General features: G+C 31.9%; 1 protein-coding gene across 1 annotated transcript in view; it reads left to right on the top strand.

Annotated features, from left to right (window-relative positions):
* Positions 1 to 1,737: 1,737 nt before the first annotated feature.
* Positions 1,738 to 20,565, top strand: part of LOC139514539 (uncharacterized) — a 29,158-nt gene continuing 10,330 nt past the window's right edge. The window contains exons 1-2 of the mRNA XM_071303906.1: positions 1,738 to 1,823; positions 5,053 to 5,456. Coding sequence (XP_071160007.1) covers positions 5,346 to 5,456 — 111 coding nt within the window. The 5' untranslated portion in view covers positions 1,738 to 1,823; positions 5,053 to 5,345. The remainder of the gene's footprint in view (positions 1,824 to 5,052; positions 5,457 to 20,565) is intronic.

The raw sequence follows: 20,565 nt of genomic DNA, 5'->3' as shown, positions 1-20,565 counted from the left end.
AACAGACTTATAAGTGTGAACGCCAGACAATCGCTTCAGTGGAGCTCGAGTATTAAGTATCCACAGACCAAATCAAATTGAAAAACATTATGAGGACCTCAAAATTCAAACAGCTATACGAGTCCACATGTTCAATTGAAAGATTGACTACATCTTTTCATAAAACAGAGGTTTTTTTCTGCAAAAATTAGATTCGTAGGCAAGATATTTATTGATTTTGATTAAAAAAAATATGTCAATAAACATAACGTATTCAAATATGTACTAATTATGCACCCCTACTGGTCGACTTGTTGTTGTAATCATATAAAGCATAAATTCATAGAGAGCAATCTTAACCGCTAACGATAAAAACAAAAAAGAAACTTTTAAATTCCTTTAATTAGAGTTTAGGTATGTTGAGAATGTTCCACAATAACTCACATTTAAGTAAGTGCTTGAAACACATATATTCAAGCGAACTTGAAATAAAAGCTTCGACCGGATACGATGGTCTGCTTCAAATTTTCATCATTTCGTCGACATTGACACAAATAGACGCCTTTAAACTAGTGGTGTCAACGGTTAACCGTTTGAACGACCGAATACCGAATACCAAAAACGCTAACCGGTTAACCGGATTTTTTTTTGTCCAGTATATTGATTGCTATTGCTAATCAAAAAATATAAAGTTAATTGAATGAATGAATCTTTATTGTATTAGCAACAACATTGATTTAGCATAATACAAAGTATATACATGTATGACAGAATACAGGGAACAATTAAATAAATTAAATATTTAGAGATAACTTATAACAATATGAATTACATATTATAACTGGTCTATCAGGTCGGGGCAAGATCTTAATGAAACACAATTAGTATACATGATTATAACAGAATTTTTAAATAAGTAATACGATTAAATTTTACGATTTACTTCATTTTTTCATTTTTTTATCTAATATTGTGTAGACCTACATCCGAATGTGCAATCTCTGTCGTGCATACTTTAAACGAAATGCTAACTCAAAAATTGTTAAATGCAAAACAATGTGAGTGTAATCAATGTATACTTGATATTACGAGTAACATGCTTAACCATTTCAAATTGAAACACTCCACATTATTTTCAAAGACAACAAGGGAAAGTGAAAGAATCATCAGTTTCAGACAATATTGAATTCTACGAGATAAAGAAGGTTTTTTTTCAATCTGAAGTTAGTACAATCGCCACAGTTGTATTTGATTATTAAAAGTCAAACTTCCAGGAATCTTTATAGACAAGCCTTATAAAACCAAACGACAAACTTCAATTCATCGTATTATAAAAACGTAAATGTATGACTTGGATGGAAGGCTGTCACATTGACACTCATACCACATCTTCTTATATCTATGTGTAGGGTATTATAGATAAGGCCTTTACACATCAACTTAAAATATCGGTTAACCGGTTAATCGGTCGAACGATTATCCGAGTAACCGGTTAGGCAAAAGTGAACGATTTGACATTACTACTTTAAACTATTATATATGACACAAGTGATGATTTGAATTCCATGAGCGTCAATTTTCCATTCCTCAGCAGTAACATACCATATGCCTCATCTAGTATCATATATACATTTCTCGATTAATATGTTACGTTTGTGTATGTCCACATTAAACGGACTTCCTTTGCACTTGATACAAATTACTCCAACAAATTTAAGAGTGAAAGAGACTGAAATATTCACTAAATATTTGTTACAGGCACCTTCAGGTACCTTCACGAGTTGCATGACAAAAACGATATGTATGTGTCTCAATGGTACCAGTGAGACCAGTATAGTGTTCTGGTATGTTAGTTTACCATTTTTGTCCTATTCAAGATTGTGACATTAGTTTTTTGTCCAGATAATAAAACTACAATCAACTGCTATGTAAATGGGAGATTTGGCTAGCTGTACAATCAGGTTTAACCCATCAATTTTATTTAATGTTTGTACCAAGTAAGTTATATGACAGTTGTTTTCAAGTTGTTTTGTTAGTTGAAATAGTCAGCATTGGTTTTGTCAGTTTTTTTCGTCTTGTCGTTTTTGATTTACCTTAGAGTTCGATGTCTTGGTGCGTTTGTAGCAGGAGACACTATCCCTCTCTATTCGTCCCGTAGGTCTCGTCACATTTTGGAGTCATTGTGATTCCCTCAGTTTTTGCTTTATCTCGATTTGTATTTTCTAAATGAGATTGTAACAACGGTAAACTACGTTTGCTTCAAATTTCAGATGGGTATGCCATTTCATCCGTTATTTGAAAAACACACGAATTATAATTAATGCATAACTTACATGTGTATTAATCTTCATTATTCATCAGAAACATTTGATAATAAGGGGATTTCAATTGTAATATCTGTTCACTGTGTGTTAAGCAGGATTATATACTAGGTTCGACAAAAAGTATTTGTTAATTATTCAAATTGATGTAATGATTCAGTATGAAAATTTTATCATAATAATTAATCAACTTTTGATTAAAGAGATGAAATTATTATTTGACGTTTTCAAGGTTAAATGTCATAAGTCTAAATAAATGTATGAATAGATGATTTGATTTAATTTTATTATATAGCAAAATATATATTATACATCCAGAGATAAATAAACAGATTATTGCAAATAGAGTTACTTTCAGTTGTCCATAAATTAAATCTTCTACTCTATGCCTATTATAATGATTCTTTTCAAATATGGTGCAAAAGCAATATTCATTTGTGTCGAATTACATAACATAAAGATATATCAGCAATGAATTAAAGTAATACAATTTATAGATATATTTTTTTCATGTCAGTTCAAATGTAGCGGGTTTTTTAGCAGTCCAGTGTTTTCTGTTGTTCCATTGCTTCCTCTTAAAAGTGACCTGATGTGTTTCCCTTGGTTTTTGTTTGTGACCAGGATTTGTAATGGGTCTTTCATATCAGAAAGACCATGTTTTGGTAATCTCAAGACAGTCAACTGAAAGAATATGATGTTAAAATTAATTTTAGTAGATTTTTTGTGAAATTAAAAGACGATCTAGCAAAACAGACTGCACATTCTATCAATTTATTTTCAAGAAAATTTTTGAACATCAGGACTATGTCATGTTAATCTTTATAAAACATCATGACTTATAGAAAATTTAAACATTTGCAAGTAGGATATAGAAACACAGGTACCGTATCTCGGTCCCATTAAACTTTAATGACGTCTATAATAGTTGAACTTGTTATTCTTTTATTATACTTTTTATATAGAACTGAGAATGGCAACAGGAATGTGTCAAAGAGACAAATAAAGGCAACGGTAGTAAACCGCTGTTTGATTGAGAGAAAACAAATCCGGGATGTTAACTAAAACCGAGGGAAACACATCAACTATAAGAGGAAACACTGAAAAACTTATATAAGATAACAACTGCCGTTTTCCTGACTTGGTACAGGACATTTTAAGAATAAATGGTGGGTTGAACCTGCTTATGTGGCTAGCCAAACCTCGCGCTTTTATAGCAATGCTAAATATGCCACTAAAATGACAACATTACATGACGGGAGTACAGTACAAATAAAATCAAGAACGTTCAGGACACAAATAAACAATACAAAAGTACATTTCGACATGGTAATAGTTATCAAAGGTACCAAGCTTATAATTTGATACTCAGACGCGCCTTTCTTCTACTTAAGACTCATCAGTGACGCCAGACGCCTGTATCACTAGAATAACTTATTTAATTTATATTTTGAACAGAGTATTCGAAACTAAATGGTCATTGAAAACACCAATGGACGGATTGCTACTTTTTGACACTTTACGATATTAAATTTCGATTAATTTTATTGATCTTATTGAACTGTTCAATACGAAAAAACAATTAAAAAGTATTCTTTTACTCTTTTCCCATATTACCTTCGCGAAATCCTTCTGATGTTTCACTCAATAAGTTTATATTGTATTTCCAGTTGAAGGGCTGTGTTTCAAGATACAACACATATATTATACACTTGGGTGCTTCATTGCTGGTCTTTTTCACTAACGTCCAGTCCCTAGAGTAATTATGAAAGAGAGGGTTACTGGGAACTGATATCGGAAGTATACTATGATGTAGATGTGTCGTTGATACTACGAAGCTAGACGCGTCCATTTATTGATAATTAATGTCTGTTGTTCTTTTTACCTTTTCAAATGTTTATGTGACATGTTGACTAGAAAGGTTAATAGATGAATAAATTTGCCACTTTCGACTTTACTTATTAAAATCCATTTTTTTTTTATTACAGTTCCTCTTTGACAAACTTGTTCCTCGATTGAATTGTTTTACATTTGTCATTTCGGGGCCTTTTATAGCTGACTATGTGGTATGGGTAATGCTCTTGTTGAAGGTCGTACGGTGACCTATAATTGTTTAAAATTTCTGTGTCATTTGGTCTCTTGAAGTGAGTTGTCTCATTGGCAATCACACCACATCTTCTTTTTTATATTGTTATTCTTATATCCCAAGTTGTCTACATGTTTCAACATTTACAAATGATAATGGTGATGATGATTATTATTAATAGTATAACATAATTATCATTTTGATTATTATTTTTATTACTTTGAATATTATTATCATCATTTTAATTATTATCATCATAATTTTTTTTTTTCATCTGGAATAAACGCATTTGATTTTTTTTTAGGTGCGATCATTTATCGATTAAATGTTTTTATTTGGGATAGTTCAGTCAATTTTGAGTGAAAAAGAAAACCTATCACTTCTAAATATTTTCCTGAATTATTTAGATTTTAGGGATTTAGGTGAATCTGTATGAGTGAAATGTTTTGCCAAAAATTGAGCGTACAAAAAATCCTAAATAACACATAGAAGAGCAAATAGTTAGATTAGTTTATCTCTAAATTTAGTCATTATTAATTAACAAAGCGTGTATTGGTAGTATCTGGACTATGGACATATTTAACCCTTCAGGAAATAAGATTTTTTATAAAGATGGTATTAATACATTTGATAAAATGCAAGGATATAATAATAATTATTTTGCTTTAGGCCAAAACAGACTAAACATAGTATATCGTTCTTCAGAGTTCTACATGACTGGTTTAATGATAGAGACAATGGACTCCCTTGTATTAGCGCATGTGTAATGCATTGTTGAATTATCCTCGAACGTGGCGTGAAGGCAAGTTTCAGTGATTGAGATGGAATTTCAGTAACTGCTGAAACAATATTCCACATTTAAAATTAAAGGATTATCAAACCATTATACAAAATGTTCTGATTTTTATCTTCTGACCAAAGGAGGTCATTATGGCAATTTCAGGAATTAAAAGAAAATTGTGATGGAAACACCATCTTGGGTAAAACATTTCGATGATAATCGTTACAACCAACATGAGAAACATGACGATTCCTATTCAACAACTATGCTGTCGGACTTCTCTGAAACATTGGTAAGCCTATATTAATGAATTGCTTAGGACTTTATTTAAAAGAAGATGAAATATTCTAACCAATTTAGTAACAAATTATCAATACCCGAACCATTTACTTAAATAGGGTTACCTATTTATTTCTAATGGAATTTAATACTTTTCTGTACATTCTGCAGCACTTTCGTTTGAATAAAAAAAATTCGGAGTAAAGTTTAATGCAAGAGAATAATCGTCTGGCAGTAAAAGCATCACTCTTTGATTGAATTCCTGTCAATCTTCATCAAAATCAAAGGTATAGTGTTTTATCAAAATCAAATAAATAGTCAGCTTTTTGATAAAATAAAAAGTTCCGTATTTCATGTAAATACAGACAGTCAGTTTTTAATTTAATTTGATATGTATTGCGTATCTATCATGACGATAAAAAACAGTTGTATACCGTACTTGTGTACTTGTCCTTTTTTTGTTAATCCCAAACTAGTGTCGTCAATGAAATTAACGTGAGAATTGATTTACGGAATATTTTGCACTAATTTTGTAATTTTCCCACTTTAACATAGATATACCATTTTACATATAGTCATGTGTCTTCTTTTAGACTGCATGTATATCTTCAGTGTATTGTCTGACATCTTTATCTATATATTATCTGCATGTTTTATGTAAAAACTAATTTACTGTCAATCAAACTTATTAGAGCATTTCTCTCTTGGATAGTATAAACTTAACTTTATAGTTGTCATCATTATTTTATATTACTCTGATTTGAGAGAAATGTTATTTTGAACAACGTACGATTTAAAAGTTATCAGGCAGATTCCTTTTTCTTTCAGTGTAATCATTCGTATTTAAGAATTGAATGCTTCTTTTTGTAAATTTATTGGGGTGTAAAAGCGTTGACCGAAGTACATTTTGTATGAAGCGCGGCAGCGCTTCATTCTAAAAATGTACGCACGGTCAACGCTTTTACAACCCTATAAAGTTACAAAAAGAAGCATTCAATACTTATAATTACATTTTTTTAGCTATGATCATGAGTACACGAATTTTATATATTTTATTATTTAATTCACCTGTGCACTTTATTGTTGGAGCACGTGTTATCATGAATGAAAAGTTGTATTGAGCAATGCAACTGCTTACGGAATAACACGTGATGTGCAGTTCGCCAATCAGAATAAAATATTATAATGAAACATACATCTAATGTAATTATTCTGAAATATTTCAATTAACGCAACCATCTGAGACCCTTGTTTGCAGTAAAGACATTTAAAAAGCAACTCATAATATTATTTCAATTGATATTTGTGATGTTGGTAATGCACTTTTTTTAAAATTCACCAGATTTTTGGACAGAGCATTGCAGAATGAAAGTAGTGTCTTACGGTATGATAAGCCCGGTAGAAGACAGAGGAGAAGTCTGCAAGTCTCGTTCGGTATAATTACCCGCTGTCTAGTAAATTAGCTTCTATGTGATAATACTTTGAGACTAGTAGTTTGGGAAACCTTTTTGTCTACAATAGAACTTACATAGAGATTTAAATGTGTTTCATTCAATCTATTGATCTATTTGCATGAAAGTAAGCGGGAAACAACTAGGACAGACATGAACAAACAACAACTACAAACTTACAGGTTACAGGCTAGCGATAGGCACATGATAAATATGGCGGTGTTTAATGTTGCTGTGAATCCGCCACTTAATCTGGCACAATGGTGTAAACCAATAACATAAGGAACCAACTGTAAAACATCAGTTGAAAACGGTTCATTATATATGTACATGGCCAATGAAGAAGAAAAAAAGATAAGCGACACAAAGTACCCTTCCAACAGTACTCGTAGTTACTGAAACCTAGTTTTAATGTTTACATTTTTATATCTAAGACTTATTATGTTGTATCATAGTTAAACAAAATATTCACGACAACTAAGTAGAATGTTTCCTGTCTTTCAGTAACTTGATATCTCAAACTCCTTTGTAAAAGGCAATGGCATCTGTATCCCATAATTTACATGTTTCTGTCAATGGGTAGAGGTTAATGATAATTTCTATTCGACGTGACCTAGATGAAATTTCTTTAAATTAAAGCTGCCTAATAAGCTTATCGAAGTCACTAGTTTCCATCAATCACCAGTTGAACCCAATAGACAACTTCAGTTCATTTCAAAACAATTAATTAACATACGGGCCCTGTCTCTTTGATGAGGATCACGATGCTGTCACAGTGACAGACATAAATAAACGTCCTACAAAGAAGGGAAACTTTAATGACATATAATTGACTACAACATAATTAATATCCTCATAAAACATCTATATTACTTCATGATATAATTAGATATAGTCTGTAACATGCATATACTATATTATTAGTTTCATCTACCCGGTACATAACAATTACTGTAATTATTATGACATTTATCAACCACTCGTGTAAGACATAACATTACAAATTTTTTGTAACCTTGTTAACTATGTAATTTGTACGAGTTTTGTCTCCAGGGTGATTAAACGGTTTATTTGATAAATTCTTTTGTATGTTTACTACAAACATCAGGTGTTAAAAGACTTGTAACATCTGATTGAGAATACTTTTGTTTTGCGAACCTTTTCAAATTGATAGTACAATCCATAACAATTTAAATTACTAATGCTTATTTTCCGACACCGAATTAGATTGTGGATTTCTTGCTTTTTTTGTGTGTCTGTTGTTGCTATAATAGGAACACCATGAATTAATTGTTCATTGCGGCAGACCAAATTCATTTATTCATGTAATAAATTAGGCTAATATAAGGTGTAAAGTAAATTGTCATGAAATCACTACTAAGGAAGTCAATGTTCCACAGGGTAAAAGTTTCAGCCAGATCTAATATTTTCAGATACATTTAGATAAATTCATGAAAACAATATGGAAAAATGAGGGGAGGAATAGAAAGATGCTTTTAGTGGAAACAAACTCATAAAATACAATATCACTTTATTTCTATTCTGTTATATTTGGAGTTTCCATTTTCTATTTCTATATTTTTTGTATAACCTGTTTTGTTAGTACTTTAGTTATAAGTCGTTGTATTAATTGTACTGTTTTAACTGCACACATATATCTTTGGCGCTATTACGTTTGGGGTTCTATAGTTCTATATAAAGCATGCATCGAGATGTTTATTTCTAAGAACCACAAGTTCTGCATAGTATTTTAAGTATACTTTATTGATTTCTCAGATTGATTTAGCTTATAGCTTTATTTTGTTTGGTAGATATATTATGTTTTATTATCTTTATCAAATTAAGAATCACATTGGAAATATATGAGTCTCTGCATAAAAACCAAATCTACTTTATGCCGGTCACCTATAAGACTTGCCTCTTATTTTTCATATATGTTTTTTTAAAGATTCAATTATGTTATATTGTTTTAATTTGCAATCAAAGTGTTTTTTTAAAACATTTCCAGATATTAACAAGGAGTTTTATCAGTTTGAGTTTTGGATGCATTATGCATACTGTACATTCTTTGTCCGGTTGCTTTTGAATTGACCTGATGCACATATCTGTATTCATTGAAATATTGTTGGTGAACTACTTTAAGAACTAATAATTTCATAGATAAAAGATGATCTGAAATTGGCACGAAAATCTGAATCCCTAAATTGCTAAATATTTTTAATTTTCACTACAGTAAAGAAGTATGTTTGTAAAATCTGTGGCAAGTAAATTAAAATAAAGAGAGATACGATGAACGAACAAAGCCAAAAAAGAGAACGTGGTTCAAAAATTTAAAACACTCAAAGCAAAGTCAATAACTTAAAATCCCCGGAAATAAATGTTTGGTGTCATACCGTAGAAAATATAAAATATGTTCGCTTAATGTGTCAAAAGTGGTAATTTTATAACAAGAAAGCATTATAACATGACTTGTACATTTTCATAAGTTAACTTAGTTTTAAGCCTAAAAGAAACAAATCATTACAATTAATAAGAAAAATGTTACTGGTCATCAGGTATATAACATATGTAAATATGTCCAAGTATATATATGTCCAGGTCTACATGATTTATAACTGGAACTAATCAACCGATTGTCACCACAGATTGGCAGCTATAGCAAGTGGAAAGACAAATGAAATGACCTCGTCGTTTATATTTATCCTTGTGTGACTAATCACAAGAAATGGGTCAATAATTAATGATTTAACTCCAGTGGACGAGTCACCCAATCAAAACCTGCATTTTACCCCTATGTTCTATTTTTAGCCATGGAGGCCATCTTGGTTGGTTGGCAGGGTCACTGAACACATTTTATAAACAAGATACCCCAAAGATGATTGTGGCCAAGTTTGGATTAATTTGGCCCAGTAATTTCAGAGGAGAAGATTTTTGTAAAAGATTACTAAAATTTACGAAAATGGTTAAAAATTGACTATAAAGGGCAATAACTCCTAAAGGGGTCAATTGAACATTTCGGTCATGTTGACTTGTTTGTAAATCTTACTTTGTTGAACATTATTGCAGTTTACAGTTTATCTCTATCTATAATAATATTCAAGATAATAACCAAAAACAGCAAAATTTCCTTGAAATTACCAATTCAGGGGCAGCAACCCAACAACAGGTTATCCGATTCATCTGTAAATTTAAGGCAGATAGATCTTGACCTGATAAATAATTTACCCCATGTCAGATTTGCTCTAAATGCTTTGGTTTTTGAGTTATAAGCCAAAAAATGTATTTTACCCCAATGTTCGATTTTTAGCCATGGCGGCCATCTTGGTTGGTTGGCCGGATCACCGGACATATTTTTTAAACTAGATACCCCAATAATGATTGTGGCCAAGTTTGGTTAAATTTGGCCCAGTAGTTTCAGAGGAGAAGATTTTTGTAAAAGCTAACGACGGACGACGACGACGACAGACACCGGACGCAAAGTGATGAGAAAAACTCACTTGGCCCTTCAGTCCAGGTGAGCTAAAAAGGAAACCGACGGCATAGATTCAAGTTGGCAACACACCAAATATATTTTTTTTTACTCCACTTTCTTATATCTTTTATTTTTCACGACATTAATATTAAGAAACTTCTTCATGAACTTCAAATATAAACTTTACAATATAAAGTTTGCAATATAAATGTGTATAGAAGTTATATCAAAATGTTTCAGTTTTCATAAGATCGCTTGATAAGCCGACACTGTAATGCTGCAGAATGTACAACGAAACACCAGGAAACGGTAGTATTTCTAGAATTGATCTTAAGCTTCCCCTCCCCTCAACATTGATTTTCATGGTTCATACAAAGTGTGTTGAGAATATAAAACAAAATATAAAACTAAGTATAGGTTTTAAAACATATAATCATGGACAACATTAAGTGCTAAGGTTGCAGTAATAGTGACAATTAACTTCGTACTCGGATTGATTAGTTTAAACATATTTATCTATAGTGGATTGGGAAACAAGTTTTGCAACTTATATTAATCCCTTTCCACTTTGCAGGTACGAGTGCTGCCTTGTAGCGGCATTAGCCTGCTCTTTTTCGAAAGCTACCAGGGTGTCTTTTACGTGCAAGAGATATGACTCTCTCTTAACACGGGTCAGTCATTTATCGTCCCCCTCCGACGGAAAATCATCGTTTCTTATATTGGCTGGTGTTTACTTAACGTCCAGTGGCGAATGTTTCATGCATATCATTTGCATGTAATAGATTACTGTTTACTTTACGTCCAGTAGCAAATAGTTCGTGTATAGTCTTAATGATATTTTGTTTTATTTAACATGGCTTTACCTTATTTGCATAAAACGTGTGTATTCATGATGTTACTGACGTGACACAATATTTCATGTTTATTTACTTTTTACTGCCACAAAAGCGTTATAACAACATATCTTTACTATCATTCAAATTGTCATAACTACAATTTGACATTTGATGTCTTTAAAAACACAATTGTTCATCAACAAGTTTTGAAGCAAAAACAAGTGTTTCCTTTGTCTTAGTAGTTTTATACCGTGTGAAACCTAATGGTTCTCTCTTGGTGAACTGACCAACCTTAGCGATTTGAAGTTACGTCAAGACACGATATACATAAAGTTACATGATGATGACATGTGTGTGGTAAAAGATGGAAATAGAAACAATTATAATATTGTTTTTTTTTTATTTATTAAGTTAACTCTTAAACTTATCGTCTATATAAGGACATTTTCTTTTTAAAATTTAGAGTTCTGATATTTTCTTGTCAGTGTGATATGAAATTTTATTCAACTAATGGATTATGAATGTCAGACAAAATTTATGCAAGAGAAAATTGAATAATCCGATGTATAAATAATCATCATTGCAATGCTCAAAGTAGCACCGAGATATCTTGATAGCCATATTCTGTCTGATCAAACTCTCTCTCTCTCTTTCTTTCTCTCTCTAAATGAAGCGTTATTCTGTTGACATCAATCACTTTGATAGATGATTTGTTTGGGTGTTTTAAACACCACCTAAGCAAGCCTTAAAGTACGCTGTAAAAATATGCCCACAAGCCAAAACATTTAATGCATTGCATATTTTACATGCATCTGTCAACATTAACCCAATCAAACTTTCCAATTAACAACAAACCAAGTTGTTTTAAAATATACTATTTTTTTTTTTTTAAAAGAAGGTAATTCGAATATTTTAAATAGTACAACTTCCTTGTTAGCACGTGACGTCATATTGACGTTACACCCAAATATATTGAAGATGATTGGTTTTTCGTTACCGTATTATCGAATTAGTCAATGTGTTGTCACGCTTAACTGATGTTTCGGTAAAGGTGTAAATTATCATTTATTGATAACAACGATAATTGTATACTGTTCAACCACATTGAATATGCATGACGTTGTGGGTGTACGTGAAACATGAATGACAGGCTTCAATTTAATCATTTTTTTTATTGAATTGCTTGACAAATCATAAATTGATATTTTTATTTTATTTTTTTCCTTGATTTATCAGATAGATATTAAATTTAGAATTTCTTTTTTTTTTTATCCATCTAACTCCTCCGGATCCTCAAATAAAAAGTCAATAATAATTCATTGTGGAATAAAAACCAATGACTTCGTTTCTGTGGTTTTGAGGTTTTGGGTTGATAACTGAGGGCGTCGTTGTTTAGATCTTCCGAAGGTGCTTTCGAACGTGTTATCAAAATTCCGCATTTTAAAAATGTACAGAAGATAAAATGAACGCTAATAGTAATTTGTATCCGACCATCATCGAAATCGTAAGTAAGATTTGTTCTTTTTTTTTTATTTACTAAATATATCACAGTTTTATCATCATATTTCTAATTGGTCTAATACTTTTTTTATGATTCCTTAAAAAAATATTCTGATATATGTAATTTGATTTACACATAACATCCGCGGTCACCATACCTGATATCTATTTATTGATTATAAGCATAGCATCCGGTTACCCTATCTAATATTTATGTTACTTGATTAAGTCTATCATCCGGTCACCCTTTTAAATATATATGTATAACTTTGAATAACAAGTAGGCAATCACCCTACCTGATAACTTCGTGACTCGATTGATATACATGTGTATATGAAAATAAGAAGATGTGGAGTGCTTATTTTGCTTATGAAACAGTAGTCCGAGATTACTCTGACGTCCAACGGCTGTTTTGCCAGACAAGCTGGGGCCGTGGGACGTCAGAGCTCGTCCCATATCAAAAAGTGGATATTTGCCCACCCAAAATAGATGCGCTGCTTCGTCGCTTCTGATGCCGACTGACGGCCTTGGAATTATATAAATCGGGCATCAATCTATTCATTTTTCATGTATCTCTTCATTTATGTAAGTTTCACCTACCTTTTTTTTTCCATAGTTTAACAGTTTTCACAGTGACCCATCGGTTTCGGCATTTTGACTTTCACTTTCAAATGGACGTCAAGTAACGAGAGAGTTCGTGGTCTCGAGACTCAAAATATGCAAATATTTATATTTTTTTCACCTCCTTTACAGGAGATCGGTATTAAGCATTTAGTTCCGACCACGTTAGAATCGGAAGCTCTCGGACATTTAGATAACTTGCATCGTAAATGAACGAGGTGTTACATTATGGTCATTTGCATAAATCATCACTGTTTTCTCGTGGTCACGTGATTATCTTTGAAAATGAAAGGCAAAATGCCGAAATCGATGGGTCACTGTGAAAACTGTTAAAATATGGAAAAATAAAGGTTGGCAGGTAGGTGAAACTAACATAAATAAAGAGATAAATGAAAAATGAACAGATTGATGCCCGATTTATATAATTCCAAGGCCGTCAGTCGGCATCAGAAGCGACGAAACAGCGCATCTATTTTTGGTGGGCAAATATCCACTTTTTGATATGGGACGAGCTCTGACGTCCCACGGCCCCAGCTTGTCTGGCAAAACAGCCGTTGGACGTCAGAGTAATCTCGGACTAATGAAACAGCTATCCTCCCAAGTTCAAATGAAGTGGATGTAAGCAATTGTAGGCATCTTTGCGGCCTTCAAGCATGCTTATGCATTCCGGTAATATGGGGACTAAGTCCCCAATTACGGTAGAAAAATCAATAAAAAAAAAAAAAAAAAAAAATCGGGAAAATTTCCCGAATTTTTCATTCTACTAATGAACTCAAAATCGTTAACTTTTTTATTCAGATCTAGTTCCTGTTCCGGTTTTCCCCGCATTTGCGCAGAAATCTATCTTGTTTGCATGAGACTTTGAAAAGAAAATTATATGTATCAGTCTAGTAAAATATAAGTTTGGAACTCAATACAATTTCATTTTTAATAATTGTTTGATTTGAAAAAAAGTTACCTGATGGAAGCGTTTCTTTTGTTTACATTGAATATGACGTCATAACTTAAACAACGTCACAGCTAAATCCCTAACCACAGAACCGAAATCGGGAACGTTACGGTATTTCCGTTTCCTTTATTTTAAAACATGTTTGAGGTAAAAAAAAAAAAAAAAAAAAAAACATACAGACTTCGTCCCCATTCACAGGTTATGCCTGCCTCATATTAACATCTTGTCACCCTATACGAAATATATTCAACTTGATTATGCATTCTCACTACATCCGGTCATCCTATCTGATATCTTGGTAACTTGAAAAAGCATGCATAACTATTAATGACATGCAATCACCCTATCTAATTTTTATGTACTAGTAAGTAGTTTAGTAATAAATAACATCCTGTAACAATAACTGATATCTATTTACTAGTTTTAAAAGAAGTAACATCCGGTCACACTATCTGATATCTATATATATATGTTCCTTCCTGATATATCTCATGATGTAACTTGATCGAGCAGTTATGTACATCATTGACTGAACATAGTATCTATATAACTCGATAAAGTATGCAAAAAACATTCAGTCACCAATAAGTAAAATAATACTGTATAGCAAGCTGTAAAAATACGTGAAAACAATTCAAACAAGAAAACCTAGAGTATTATACCACATCTTCTTATTTCCATATCAACGGTCTGACTTATATATTAAACACTAACGAAACACAAATGTGATATACAGCAAGGTACTACAACTGCTGATTTACAGGATCCTACATATTTATATATAATTTACATACCCATCTTTTTGTTGTTGTAAATAAACTATCAATATGACTGTAACTACAGGATAGATGTTTTAACACTATTTATTCATGTTACTCGTCTCTATAACTAATATTTTACTTAGTTATTAATCATTACCTCCGTCAATCTATATACGCTACTAATCATTACCTCCGTCAATCTATATACGCTACTAAGAGACAATGGAGAGGGGCTGTTGGAAACATAATAAGTACCGATTATCAGGTTGTCTGCATGTTGATAAAATATCAGCTGCTAGACATAATATTAAGCTTTTTGTCGAGTAAGCGCAGCGAACGAGATCAAAAAGCCTTCATATTTTGTCGAGCAGCTGATATTTTACAATATTAATAGGCCGATAACCTGATAATCGATTTATCGGGCTGCATTTGCGTCTTTTGGAAGTATTGTCTTAGTTTCACCAGCAACCGGAAGTTGACTTGATAAGTTCGGGTCAAACTTATCAACGTCGGTTCAAACATTATGACGTCGCTGATATGTCCGGGTCAAAGTTATTAAGGCCAGGTCAACGTATTTGACGTCACAAAGCCGTGATATGGAGTTTTATCATATATTTAGTACAAAATACAGCTATTTTGTATATCTAATAAAGGTTGTTTTTCCAGTCTGTATCACCTACCCTGTATCGCATACCCCGTATCGCATAGCTAAACCCGTATCGCATACCCCGTATCGCATGGTAAAACCCGTATCGCATACCTTTTTTTTTTTTTTTTTTTTACATAAAGTTGTTTTGTTTTTTTTTTGCTTAAGAAAAAATTAATGACGTCATTGTTTGGTATGTAACGTCACGAACGTCAAGTTTTCATATTGTATGTGACGTCACGAACATCAAGTTTGCATATTTTTTGGCACACTAAATGCAACTATAAAAAATACAAAACACTCAAATAAATACAATAATAAACAAAATATTTTTAAAACAGCAGCAGGCAAATGGTAAGGTAACCCAGGTGCTTTGTATAAGCAGTTATTTTAAGGCTTTGAACCAAGACAAAAGCAGAACTGAAGGTAACCCAGTGCTAATCTATCGGGATCAGAAAACAGTTCATATAATATAATACTCTTCTGTTGAAATATATGATAAAGCGTATAATACATGGCAAAATCCGTATCACATGCCGTATCACCCTCGACCAATATCATCCCTCGGGCCTAAAGGCCCTTGGGCTGATATTGATGTCTCGGGATGATACGACATATGATACGGATTTTGCCATGTATTATTCTCTATTTATTAAGAGCTGAGCAGATTGATATAGACAGTTGGACGACCGATAAAACAATAAACATATTAGATCGGAAGAGAAAATGGTTGCTTTTATGACCGATACGTGTATGTCGCAAAGACCCACGGAGTGTTGTTTCGTGTCATAAAAATGTATGTTATTTAGCAAACCTTTAGATGCGATATTGCAAGTATTTTCACAAAAAAAAGTGTATTGTTTATCAATTCAAAACACAATATTCTTGCATGCACTAACCAAAAAAGGAAGCAAAGGAACAGAGCAATAATTGTTGTTCTTCGTCTGACAGCAAAAGTGAGGCTTCCCATGTACATGGGACAGAAGGTCATGTCTATTAGTGGAATAGGTTCTGTGCATGTGCCATCTTATAATTTAAGTTTAAAAAAAGTGATTTATAAGTCTTCTACTTTGAATTTTCAAAAGCAGTTGAAAGGAAGATTGAATTTCACAAAAACTATTTAAGAACAGAGATTTGCATAATGTTGATATCATTTACGTATTTGCTGAGACAGATTCGATATAAAGTGTCATATTTATTACATGATGTACATAGGGCCTTAATAAAAGATAAATGTCAATATATACTGTCATACTCCTTTAAGATACGCAAATCAAAGCAGCGCATTATACATGGACTAGATATTTAGTCTGTTCAGAATATACTGACTGTGATTGCATTAGAATTTTGCGACATCTAAATGCCTTACATTGTTTTTCGTGTATCCTAATTAATATATAAAGAAAGAAGTAAAAATTAAATTTATACAAAAAAAAAAGATAATCTTGTCGATACTTGTATTTTCGCTTTGCATTAACTCGTGTTTTCATAGACTGCTTTTGATATTCTTACAATAATAAGTTGTTAAAGTATTGATAGTTTATTCTGTGAAAACATTGTTAATGTATTAGTTGAAATTTAGCTTATTTCTAGCATCCAGTATCTGCTAGTAGTCTTGGATTTGTGCTTTGTTTGAATGTTGTTTTTATGGTATTCTTAGTACCGGCCTGATTAGTCAAACCCTTTACAGCAGATTTTACAGTTTGTTTTTCTACTGTGCTGCTACATTACTGTCTTAGGTTTAAGGAAAATGTAAGTGGAGTGCTTTCGAAAATGTCAAACTTCGCCACACTATTATGTGCCTATCCCTATCCCTTGTAGATAGTTGTCTCCCTGGCAATAATACCACATATCTATATAAAACATCTGCAAATAATGTCCTATGTTAACCTTCATCTGTGAGAGCAATATTGTAAAATCTCAATAATTAAGGATTAAGGGGGTCTATGTATTTTGAAAGTCCCTCCAAAACAAGCGACTTTAATCTCACCAATTATTTTATCTGAATTACAACAATCCCTAAAAAACCACAACGGTTTTATTCAGTCATAGTGGTCGTATTGTAGTCCTGTATTCAAGAATGAGTCAGAAAACCTAGTCGGCCATCGAATTGTTGACCTGGTGAGGACAATTTAAGTTTTAGGAGTTGATCTCTGATGACTTTGCAAAAACAGAAATAAAGTCTACTCCTAAAGTATATGACAGACGTGTTGATTAGTCAAAATGTAATCCAATTGGAATCTGATCTTCTTGATTAACATCATCATTCTACCTTGAAGCATATTCAATTTGTCTTAAAAATTACAAATATCATCATGCAAATCGCACATACTAATCTGTAACAAAGGGCATGACCCACATGTATATTAGGTTAAGAGCACGTATTTGTGTTATCTGATTTGTTAGTCTACAGCAACACATTTAGAGATCCACCTTATGTCCAAAGGTCATCTGATAGGCAAGGAAGTTAGTCATAAGAGAAGTTTTATGAGATAATAAATGAAAAATAATAATAAAATTTCCTTTAAATCTTCAAATTATACTATGTAAAATTTGTACTGTCATTTTCCTTGCCTCGAGTTAATGTTAAAAGAATGATTAAATATTATGCGGGTTTCATTGACTTGTAATGGTGTTATATAGATTTGGGTCTACAATAAGGTATATTTATTTTTATTACTACCCATAGGATTGCAATAGCAGTTAAAACAGTGGCTGTCTGAGAAAAAGCACTTAATAATTTGTTTGTCATATATTAGTATTCAAGAATATGTCAAGTAAGATAAAATAGAAACATAAAGGAAAAACTTAAGTTATTCTTTCCGAAAATCTTAAAGAAGTGTATTGCAGATCAGTTACATTGTATATAGAATATTTTTATTTCCCAAATTACAGTGCCCATAAAGGGCATAAAATCAGATACAATTGATTGACCTGTAGATGCTGAAAGATTTTACTGCTACCGGTTACATTTACTAATAAGTTTTTAAAATATTGACGTATACACATAATCTCTTTTAATTCATCTCTATAAAATTTCATACTGTTTCTAACTTGATTTCAAATATCTGAATTCCATAGCGAAGAAGTAAAAATAAAACCAAACCCCTCAAAAATATAGTTACAAAATATATTTGAAATATTATGTGTAATATCCTCTTATTGTATTTTTATGACATGATTTAAAAAAACAGTATTTGCTACCTAAACGGACAAGTAATGTATTCGCACAAATTCAATTAACTTTCCGGTTGTAAATTTAATGGTAACCCGTACAAAGATTAAAATGCTTCATTTGTTTTGGGAAAGATACGTACTTTCATCTACATTTGCTGTGTAATACAATTATTTTGTTAATGGTTGTGGTTTGTTATCCATTTCCTCCTTTCAGATATAGATCTTTCCATAGACTAATCGTAAGACAAAGCCGTCTTCATTGTCATATCATGAATTCACATTGTTTATGGTATCTCCTTTTAATGATTGGTTCTGTTAGTGTGTGTTTGTGATTACGTTTTAGTTATCTGTGAACGTAATATTTTCATTTCTAAAAAAAAGTTTACAACAGTGCATAGATATTAAAAAGGTTGTCTACACTGTTTTCTCTTTGCCCCCCCCCCCCCTTTTCCCCCTCATAGTAGTGAGATTTAAAAAATGCTTTAAAAGTGGCCTTCTATGGTAATAATAATTTCAAGACATGCACATGAAAAATAGTTTTTCAACTCTTTCAAAGCTTTTTTTTTTAGCTTTATAGATTTTTGAATAACGTACCTATACATAATTAAATTGTTTTTGTTCAGTGTTTGGAAATATTATATATTTCTAGGATTAACATAAGCTGGTATATTTAATTTATCAATTCAGAACCAAACTTCAATGTTTATTTTCGAATCTTTGCATCAAATTTCATTTCCTTGTTGTTGTTAATGTTTTTTGGGTGTTTTTTTATGGGTTTTTTTTTTTGGGGGGGGGGTCACAAAATCTTTTCCCATTTATGAGGTAACTGTACGAAATCTTCGACGTACAGCCAATGACATTTGAGTACATGATGATATAATTTATCATTTGGATAAGTATCTAGTAAACGCTTGCTTTCAATTACTGCAAGTATTCTGTAGTACTATGCTTTAATTTACTATTGCTTATGTTGTGCTTGTATCATTAATGTGTATTTATTGTTATCCTTTAACTCCTTTGTCTCGGAACTTATTATTTTACACTTCATCGCGTATCCTCATTCTACTGATCGATATCCATGAAAGATCTAGTTTAACCAAAGCTCAGTTGTATGACGTTACCATTGTGTCATTTCTGAGTGACCACAAATATCTTTACCATTTCGTGAGAAAACTATTATCAAACCTGTCAATATTAGCGATAAATCATGGTAAAGACTGTGTTATTTGACTAAAACCTTCACTTTAGTTTATTAATAAGTGTAAACATTAGTTTACTATTTAGTGAAAAAAAAAAACACCTTATTCATTACAAATGCACATAGAAGTAGATTCTAATGTTAATCAATAAATCTTTCTTAAATGTGACAATATATATAAGTAGATGTAGAATGGGCATGAGTGCCAATTAGATAAACCTCCACCCAAGTCACAATATATATAAGTAGATGTAGAATGGACATGAGTGTCAATTAGACAAACCCCATCGAAGTCACAATATATATTAGTAGATGTAGAAAGGACATGAGTACCAATTAGACAAACCCCCATCGAAGTCACAATAAGTCACAATATATATAAGTAGATGTAGAATGGACATGAGTACCAATTAGACAAACCCCCATCGAAGTCACAATATATATAAGTAGATGTAGAATGGACATGAGTACCAATTAGATAAACCCCCATCGAAGTCACAATATGTATAA

This window comes from Mytilus edulis, chromosome 3, assembly GCF_963676685.1.
Source record: "Mytilus edulis chromosome 3, xbMytEdul2.2, whole genome shotgun sequence".
Lineage (NCBI taxonomy): Eukaryota > Metazoa > Mollusca > Bivalvia > Mytilida > Mytilidae > Mytilus > Mytilus edulis.
This window is presented reverse-complemented; position numbering and strand designations above follow the sequence as displayed.